Here is a 9,826-nt window from a genome sequence, read left to right on the forward strand (position 1 = left end):
AAAAAAAAAAAGAAAAATACCCCTGTGCACAAAATGTTGTATATAATTTCAGGGGATTTATAAATCCCCCCGAAGCCCATTCCAGGGAGACCACAGCAGCAGAAGTTGGGGTCGTAGAACTCTAAACGGAGCTGTAGGGCAATTGCAGGTGGCCCTCACACACCTTGGCCTCCTAGTCTCTCTGAAAGCACTGGAAACAGCTTCTGTCTGGATTGGGGACATGTTCCCCTATTATGGTTTAGGGGACTTTGGGCTGGGCTACTGAGGCAGGAGACAAAGGAGAACATCACGACCAAATGCCCAGGCCTCAGGAGAGATGCTGCCCATGGCCCCGGCCCCAGCCCCAGGTCACCACTCAGGCCTGCCAAGCAGTGCCTGACAGGAGGGGCTCCCTTTGCCAAGGTCCCTGCGGGGAAGGTGACTGGGAAGCCGCTGCCCTCCTTGAGTGGCACAAGATGCTCCGGCTGGGGCAGCCCAGCTCACAGCCAGTGGCCTCTGCTTCCAGGAAGTGGGCCTTGTGACGAGTTGCGGCTGACCTTCCCTGTGCGCGATGGGGTGGTCCTGGAGCCCTTCCGCCTGCAGCACAACCTGGCTGTGAGCAACCACGTCTTCCAGCTGCGAGACTCAGTCTACAAGACCCTGATGCTGAGGTGAGCTCCGCCTGGCCCCCACCTGACCCCTACGTGGCTCTGTTCCTCCTCCCACACTCTCAGGGCCCGTTTTCTGGGTGTCCACCCATCTTCCTAAGCAGGCCTGACCTGGAGTTGCAGTTCAAGTGCTACCACCACGAGGACCGGCAGATGAACACCAACTGGCCAGCCTCGGTGCAGGTCAGCGTCAATGCCACGCCGCTAACCATCGAGCGCGGCGACAACAAGACCTCACACAAGCCACTCTACCTGAAGCACGTGTGTCAGCCAGGCCGCAACACCATCCAGATCACCGTCACCGCCTGCTGCTGCGTGCGTGTCCTGCGGCGCCGTGGGGGCGGTGCCATGGGGTGGGGCGGGGTGTGGGCGGGGCCTGGCCCAGCGGCGCAGTGGGAGCGGAGCCAGGACATGGGCGGGCCGCCGCCTCCTGCTGTTTTGCTGCCTGCTGCCTGCTGCCTGCTGTAGCGTGTGTGCCCCCTTGGGGGATGGAGAGCAGGCCATGGGGGCTTTATTATTTCAGAAAAATGCGTTGCTTCTCCTTGTTACTGCCTTGTATTTCCATTTTAATCTGTCATCCTTGCCCTTTAGGAAAGCGATTCAGTAATACACCCTAGCTGTTTTCCAGTTAGAATAAATTGACTAGATTTGATGGTCACATTAATTATGTAAGAGAAACCAGGCTGTGCAGAAAGCTCATGGAGCTCGGAGTCCCCAGCTGATCAAGCATTACCGATTCTAGCAAGCATCAGGGTCACCCTTGGGCTAGAGGAGAAAGGCACGGCTTATGAGTGCACTAGTCAGCCTGGGCGTGAGGGCCTTGGGGACGGGGTGGCCACACACCACATTCTATGGGATATGGCAGATGTCAACACAGACCCAGCATCTGTGACTGTGGATGTGTGAGCAGGGGGGACGTTCAAGGGGACTTGAGGTGATTCTCTTGATGGAGAGGTGGTGACTGGGTGATGATTAGACAGGCAGGATGCCCAGCACAGCTGCAGAATTGGGCACAAGTGTGGGCAGGGCGCTGAGGCCAGGAAAGACAGCTGGATGGGGCCAAGCCACTGAGGAGTGTCACTGGCTGACCCTCCATGCCCAGCCCACCCTGCCCTCAGCCTTGTCCCTCCCCCACCTGGCAGCCCCTGACACACACTCCCCAGCACACCCTTTACCTGGCCAGGGTGGCCCCTGGCCCAATTCCCCTCAACGACACCAACAACATCCTCCCATTGTTTTGCAGTCCCACCTCTTCGTGCTACAGCTAGTGCACCGCCCGTCTGTCCGCTCAGTGCTGCAGGGCCTCCTCAAAAAGCGCCTCCTGCCTGCCGAGCACTGCATCACCAAGAGTGAGTGGCCCCTGCCCCTCAGCTGCCAGGCAGCCATCCACACTCTATGTGGCCCATGCCCAAGCCAAACAGTCCTCCTTGCGGGCACCTCCTCATGCCACACCAGGTCATCTCCTTGGACAGGTGGCTCTGCATTAGGGGCAGTGGTTAGCTCCAGGTGGCCCCTCAGAGTTGTCAGTGGGTCAGTGAGTGGGTCCCTGCCTGGTTGGTATCCCCATTCACACCTCCCCATCTTGAGGACCCTTTACTCAAGTCCATTACCTTGTTGATGTCAGTAAAGCGGAACTTCAGCAGTGGCACCATCCCTGGCACCCCTGGGCCCAACGGAGAGGACGGGGTGGAGCAGACAGCTATCAAGGTGTCCCTGAAGTGCCCCATCACCTTCCGCAGGATCCAGCTCCCCGCCCGAGGTCATGACTGTCGCCACATACAGGTAGGTGGTTACTGCAGAACCTTGGTGGAATTTGCTGCTGCTAAGATATCTTGAGTCAATACATCAGTGTCATTCTCTGGACAGACATGAACTCCTAGTGCCTTGGCTGTCAGGCTGACAGGACAGGCCTCCCCCATCAAGGAGGCAGGTGGGCCTGGCTCCCCCAAGACTAGGCTATTTTTTCTTCCAAATATAATTATCATTTTACTAACTTTTTTACTGCCTGCTTCATTATGGGTTCAAGTTTTTTTTTTTTTTTTTTTTTATTTTTTTTTTTTTTTTTGAGACATACTCCCGCTCTGTCGCCCAGGCTGGAGTGCAGTGGCGCAATCTCGACTCACTGCAAGCTCCGCCTCCCAGGTTCACGCCATTCTCCTGCCTCAGCCTCCCGAGTAGCTGGGACTACAGGCCCCTGCCGCCACGCCTGGTTAATTTTTTTTTTTAGTAGAGATGGGGGCCACCATGCCCGGTTAATTTTTCGTATTTTTTTTAGTAGAGACGGGGTTTCACCGTCTTAGCCAGGATGGTCTCGATCTCCTGACTTCATGATCTGCCCACCTCAGCCTCCCAAAGTGCTGGGATTACAGGCGGGAGCCACTGCATCCGGCCAAGAGTTCACGTTTTGAAAGGCATAAGGTTGCAGGGTCCAGTCTTCCTGCCCTACCTGCAAGGGTGACCATCGTTAGCGTGTCTGTCTTTGCAGAAATACTGTGGGTATGGACAAACAGTCGCACAGCCCACTGTCTCTGTGGTTACATAGTGGTCCCTATTGCACAAACTGCTCTGTGCTGTCATTTTTCTTCATGTAACACCATGTTCTGAGGCCGGGTGTGGTGACTCACGCCTGTAATCCCAGCACTTTGGGAGGCCAAGGCGGGTGGATCACGAGGTAAGGAGTTCGAGACCAGCCTGGCCAGCATGGTGAAACCCTGTCTCTACTAAAAATATAAAAATTAGTTGGGGCATGGTGGTGTGTGCCTGTAATTCCAGCTACTCAGGAGGCTGAGGTAGGAGAATCGCTTGAACCTGGGAGGCAGAGGTTGCAGTGAGCTGAGATCGAGCCACTGCACTCCAGCCTGGGCGAGAGAGCGAGACTGTGTTTCAAAACAAAGCAAAACAAACAAAAACACCATGTTCTGGAAGTGGGTCCTAGTCAGCACAGCTGCCCAGTTCTTGCTTTGGCCACATGGCATTCTAGTCCCAGTGAGAGCTGTTTAGGCTGTTCCCAACCTTGATCCATTAGCATGATGGTGCAGGGAAAACCTGGTAAATGAAGTATCTCAGATATGCATATAAATAAGTCACACATTCCTGGAAATGGATTGCAGAGTGACCAGGTCTTCCCTGTCCTGCCCACAATGAGAAACTGACTTTCTCCCCATCTCTCTGTAGTGCTTTGACCTGGAGTCGTACCTGCAGCTCAACTGTGAGCGGGGGACTTGGAGGTGTCCTGTGTGCAAGTGAGTCTCAGATGCAGCGTGTGATGGGGGAGGGGCTGGTGCTTTTAGAGGCTTTCATGGGTGAAACCTCCAATGGCATCATCAAAGACACAAGCCTGGTGGGAGAAGTCGCCGCATGGACTGGGATTGTGCAGCTCAGTGCAGAGAGCTCGTATAGGGTGGCCTTACGCAGGGTCATCTCATGTAGTCATCTTGTGCAGAGTCACTTCATACAGGGTCTCCACATGCACAGGGTCACCTCTTATTACCACCTCACACGAGGGTCAGTCGCACAGGGTCACCTTGTACTGTCACCTCACACAGGGTCAGCTCACACAGAGTTACCTTGTTCAGTTGCCTCACACAGGATTGCCTCATCCTGGGTCACAGCTGACAGGGCTGAGAAATGACAGGGCCTGTGCCCAGGACAAGGTTGTGTAAGGTCTCTGAGCTGTGTCCCTTTTTTTCCCCACAGCAAGACAGCTTTGCTGGAGGGCCTGGAGGTGGACCAGTACATGCTGGGCATCCTGATTTATATTCAGAAGTAAGCATCCTCTTCCTGTGATCCCTGCATCTGTGGCCACTGGAGGGCAGCCCCAGGACGTATAGGGGGATGTCCCTTGCCAAGTGCAGCCTTCCAGCCTCTTTCCAGCATGGAGCAGGCTGCATTCCAGGCCAGAGACAGCGTGTATGTCCTACCTGAGTGTTGGTGCTGGGCCCAGCGTCCTGCTGGGCGTGGAAGGTGCTGGGTGGCAGCAAGCATTTGAGGGGGGGAAACTGCCTGAAAACTTAGCCCAGGGCTGGGAGGGGCAGTGGGTGCCGGGTCAGCAGCAGGCCAGGAGGTAACCATTCCCCACATGTCCCTGCCCAGCTCTGACTATGAAGAGATCACCATCGACCCCACATGCAGCTGGAAGCCAGTGCCCGTGAAGCCTGACATGCACATCAAGGAGGAGCCGGACGGGCCGGCACTGAAGCGCTGCCGCACCGTGAGCCCCGCCCACGTGCTCATGCCCAGCGTGATGGAGATGATCGCCGCCCTGGGCCCCGGCGCTGCCCCTTTTGCCCCCCTGCAGCCCCCCTCAGTCCCTGCCCCCAGCGACTACCCTGGCCAGGGTAAGTACAGCAGGCTAGCCTTGAACCTCAGATGACCCTGGGCATATAGCCCCTCTCCCCAGATCAGTCTCCTCACCTGCAAGAATGTGGCTATGCAGGTTGCACACCTAGGTTATCAGTGTTTCCACACAAAACATGCCATGGGACACCTCCCGCCCCTCCCATCTCAGGGACGTGGCGGTGAAGGCATAGTTTCAGCTATGGTCCTAGGAAACAGACAGTGGGGCTTCCACCCTTCCTTCCCCCTGTTTGGAGTAAGGGGCTCTTGGCTGGAACACCTCCACAGACTGGCCCCATCTGGGGCCCCCCTCTGGGACCCACCTCACACGCGTGGTGCGTGCGTTTGTGGCTGCTCCCATTCCTATAACCTCCAAGACCTTCACTCCTAGGAATGTCCCAAGGCCAATTCCCTTGGCAGCAATGAGAAGAAATGCCCTTTTCCAAATAGCGACTTCTGCAAAACCCGCTGTTGTTTGTGGGTGAGCACTGCAAGTCCCACCCATGCCACAGCAAGCCTCCCTCCTGGCCCCTCTGCCAGCGGTAGCCTTCCCCAGCCCTCACCCAGACCCCAACTCTCCTCTTGCAGGTTCCAGCTTCCTGGGGCCTGGAACTTTCCCTGAGTCCTTCCCACCCACCACGCCCAGCACCCCAACCCTTGCTGAGTTCACCCCGGGGCCACCCCCCATCTCCTACCAGTCTGACATTCCCAGCAGCCTCCTGACTCCAGAGAAGTCTACCGCCTGCCTACCAGGCCAGGTCAGTGCCATGCCGAGAGGCCAAGGGGGCCTGTCTCCCCAAGGAAGCCCCTGAGCTGTTTTAACAAGTTCTTCTCTGTGTCTTCAGATGGCACCAGCAGGTCACCTGGACCCCACTCACAATCCTGGGACACCAGGACTACACACCTCCAACCTTGGGGCCCCTCCAGGTCCCCAGCTGCACCATTCAAACCCTCCCTCAGCGTCCCGGCAGTCCTTGGGCCAAGCGAGCTTAGGGCCCACGGGCGAACTGGCCTTCAGTCCTGCCACAGGCGTGATGGGGCCCCCCAGCATGTCTGGAGCTGGGGAGGCCCCGGAACCAGCTCTGGACGTGAGTACCAGGCCCCATGCCAGGGAGTGCGTGGGAGCCAGGGCTAGAGGTGGTGTGTCTGTTGTCCCTGGGTTCCGAGTGTGTTGTGGAAGGGAAGACAGTGACCCCTCAGAGAGCTGGTCAGATAAGGTCAACTAAATGCAGCTTTTGTTCACGAGTTAGATACCTGGAGTAGCTGTGGGTGGGATGCGATGTACCACATTTGTGTCCATGAGGGGCCTGGATGCCATACGGGCGGACACAGAGTCCTCAGAGACTGTGCTGGAAGCTGACAGTGCGGTCCTTTGAGTCAGATTTCATCTGTCCATTTGCTCAGTAGCCCTGGGCCTTGACTCACAGGTAGAATGGGAGTGCATACTCAGTACATGAAAGACAGAACTGACTGTCCCTGGACCATAATAGAAGCTCATTGAAGTTCAACATGAAAAAAGTTAGGAAGAACAGCTCTAAGCAGAAAATCCTAGGGGCGTGGAATTCCACCACCAGCATTCACCTCGGGGAATCATGGTGGGGATCCCCACGCAGGCCGGTGCACAGAGAATGTGTGGAGTGGCTGTGCTCCCTCACATCCCATTTCCTGGTGGTACTGAACAGCATGTTGCGAGCTGTTCTGGCCTCAGCAGCCTTGCAGGGAGGTCCTGGGGGTGGCGTGTGCCTCCTTGAGCACATGCAGGCCTATAGTGGGGCCCCGCACCCAGCCTGTGTGTGGGGAGGGGCTGCTCAGCATTCCCACTGCACCTGGGTGGGATGTGGTGACAGGATGGCCACTCAGGTGTGTCCAGTCAGTGACCAAAGCTGCTAACATAGTTCACTTTGTCCTCAGCTGCTCCCAGAACTGACCAACCCTGATGAGCTACTGTCCTACTTGGGACCGCCCGACCTCCCCACAAACAACAATGACGACCTGCTCTCTCTGTTTGAGAACAACTGATCCTGTGTTTACCCCAGGCCCGGCGGGGACACGCTCACAGTTGTCACCACAGCCCTGCCCTTCATGCCCAGCCCCCTGGGACACCCGGTGGTCTCTCCCAAACCTCCCCCAAAACACACCTGGAGCCAGAGCCTTCTGCTGTCAGCCCTGTGCTCGATTGGAGGGGCTCCCAGCCCAGCAGCCCTCGCCACCTCCCTCTACCAAGCCTGCTGCTGCAGAATGGTTTTTGCTGAGGTGCCCCTGCCCAGCCCTCTCCAGCCTTGTCCATGCACACCTCACACCCCTGGTCTCACAGCCTCACACCTTGTCCTTCCACCCCTGCCTGCCCCCGCCCAGCCTGCTTCTTGTCCAGTGTTGATCCTTCTGTTTCAACAACTCCACTGGGCAGAGCTGGGCATCTGGCAGGGCTGGCTCTGTCCCCTGCGTCTTTGGCTCCAGTGGTCCCTGTGCCTGGCAGTCCAGCTCTTGGAACCTCGCTGAATGGCAGCTTCTTGGGGGCCTGGAGCTCTGGCAGCCCAGCCGTGTGTCGTGTCGGGTTCCTCTCCCCACCCCAGCTTCAGGCAGAATCCTTGGGGTGGGGGAGCTACAAAGCACAACAATGTACATAGTGTAGAAACACTAACAGCTGGGAAAGGGGAGCCAGCTGTCCAGCCAGCATGTTCCTGTTGTACAGCCCGGTCTCCCTGTGCACTCTGCTCCTTCCCATGTGCAGACAGATCAGGGAGGAACCTCCAGTGGGTGGGGGACAATGAGCTTCGGCCCGGCCGAGGCGGGTGGGTGGGCTCTCAGATTCAGCTCTGTGTAAAGATTCTGTAGCGGGCTGCGCTCCCAAGTTCCCCTTCTCTGTGAAAGTGAAGAATTAGTACAGCTGTGTTTTTTAAAGCCACCTCTCCATCTCCACCCCATGGTTCCACACCCAGGTGGGGGAGGAGGAAGCCACTGCATCTGTTGGCTCAGGGCCCCAGCCTGTGCGAGCAGGGTGCCCGGGCTGTTGTGTCTCCTGTCTGTGCCGATCTCTATTAAAGGACTCCCTCTTGGGCCTGGCCGAGTCCCTCCTTCATGCTCCCAGGGACTATTTTCTCCCCTGTAAGCCAGCGACCTGCCTAAAGCTTGGGCCTCTGTGCCTGCAAAGCCTGTGCAGGCTCTGGGGGCCGGGTCGACCTTCCAGTGGCTTTTGGGACCCCAGGTTGAGCTCTGGATGTTCCAAGCCAAGGCTCAGCTATTCCCGCCCCATAGTAAATTTCCTTTTCCCTGGAATTTTCCAAGTTGGCTTCAGCTGAAGAGCTATTCTGTGAAGCGTTCCAGGCTTGCCCAGCAGAGACATTTGCCACTATGTCACCTTATCTGGGCTTGCCCTGGGGCACTGAGCCAGCTGTTTGGCAGCCTCAGCCCAGCCAGGGGCTCCTTCTCAGCTCTTGTCCCCGGGAGGCCTCTGCTTGTCACTTACCAGAGATTGCAGAGGTGTGTCCTGCCTACCATCTGCCTGTCCAGCTTGGTGGGGGACCGGGTCACCCTTTCCTCCTGTCCTGGGCCCCATCCTTGGGGGCCTTCCCAGCCAGCCAGCAGGAGAGGCAAGAACTGGGGGAACATGGGAACCTAGGGGAGAAGGGGAGTACTGGGCATCCTCAGGCTAGCGGCCAAGGCCTGCCCCTTGAGGCACTAGAGGAGGGCATCTGTGGGAGCCCAGAGGCTGCAGGGAGGAGAAGGAGGGAGGTGTCTGGTGTGAGCATTGTCCCTGCAACATTTGGGACCACACAGGTGGGCTTCCTTGTTTCCTGACAAAGTCTCTGTTTCCAGCTCTTCTGCCCTCTCTGGACGAGGGAACAGAAGTGGAGGAAATAAAAGAAGCAGCAGTGCACACACTCCTGGTGCTGGGTGTGGAGACAGCCCAGTGCTGTCCCACTCAGCCATGGCCTGATCCAGGCCCCGGGCCCTGCTTTCTTGGGTGTCAAACAACTGTGTCCTGAACATCTGATGCACCACTTGCCCTACCTGTTGCAAACGTGATGCTCCTGGATGGAGTGGAGAAACCGGAAGACTGGGACAAGCAAAAGGCTGCAAACAACCCAGAAGCCCATCCTAGAAATGACAGAAGAATGCGTGGGCACCGTGGCCCTGTGCTCCGTCACGAACACATCTCGGAAACAATGTGGGGCGAAAAAGCAAGACAGTTCATATAGTATGATGCCATTTTTATAAATCTCAAAACCAAATACGTATGGGATTCATACCCAGGTGCTAAAGTCACCAAGGAGGGCAGGGAGTCAGCACAACACAGTACTCACCCGTGGGGAGGGGACGGGGCCGCGCTCAGGGAAGAGCAGAGATGCTGGAGGTTCTGAACCTCAGGGTCAGTGGTGGCTTCGTGGGTTTCATTTTATTGTACTTTCTGTGTCACACATTTTCTTGTGTATGTGCCAAGTATTACATAAAAACCAAAAGGCTGACCAGACCTAACAACGCTCCACCCAACAGCAGCAGAGCACACGTTCCTAAGTGCACAGCGAACATCCTCCAGGACGGACCACATGTTAGTGTACAAAGCAAGTCCCAGTAAATTAGAGATCGGAATCCTGCAAACTACCTTCTCCAATCACGATGGAATAAAACCAGAAATCTATACCAGAAGGAAAATGAAAATTCACACATACATAGAAATTGAACACACTTTTTAACAACCAAAGGGTCAAAGGAGAAGTCACTAGGAAAATTAGAAAAGAGAGATGGATAAAAATACAACATACCAGAACTTAAGGAATGAGGCAGAAACTGCTCTGAGGGAAATTTATAGCTGCAAATGCCAACATTGAAAAAGAAGCAACATC

At 56.2% G+C, this 9,826-nt stretch overlaps 1 protein-coding gene across 1 annotated transcript in view; it reads left to right on the forward strand.

Annotated features, from left to right (window-relative positions):
• ZMIZ2 (zinc finger, MIZ-type containing 2) overlaps window positions 1–9,214 on the forward strand; it is a 14,743-nt gene extending 5,529 nt beyond the window's left edge. The window contains exons 8-17 of the mRNA XM_011946801.1: window positions 506–650; window positions 752–962; window positions 1,891–1,996; window positions 2,272–2,429; window positions 3,822–3,889; window positions 4,344–4,412; window positions 4,740–4,984; window positions 5,571–5,740; window positions 5,828–6,070; window positions 6,894–9,214. Coding sequence (XP_011802191.1) covers window positions 506–650; window positions 752–962; window positions 1,891–1,996; window positions 2,272–2,429; window positions 3,822–3,889; window positions 4,344–4,412; window positions 4,740–4,984; window positions 5,571–5,740; window positions 5,828–6,070; window positions 6,894–7,001 — 1,523 coding nt within the window. The 3' untranslated portion in view covers window positions 7,002–9,214. The remainder of the gene's footprint in view (window positions 1–505; window positions 651–751; window positions 963–1,890; window positions 1,997–2,271; window positions 2,430–3,821; window positions 3,890–4,343; window positions 4,413–4,739; window positions 4,985–5,570; window positions 5,741–5,827; window positions 6,071–6,893) is intronic.
• The last annotated feature ends 612 nt before the right edge of the window (window positions 9,215–9,826 follow it).

Source organism: Colobus angolensis, unplaced genomic scaffold (assembly GCF_000951035.1).
Source record: "Colobus angolensis palliatus isolate OR3802 unplaced genomic scaffold, Cang.pa_1.0 Scaffold253, whole genome shotgun sequence".
NCBI classification, from domain to species: Eukaryota; Metazoa; Chordata; class Mammalia; order Primates; family Cercopithecidae; genus Colobus; species Colobus angolensis.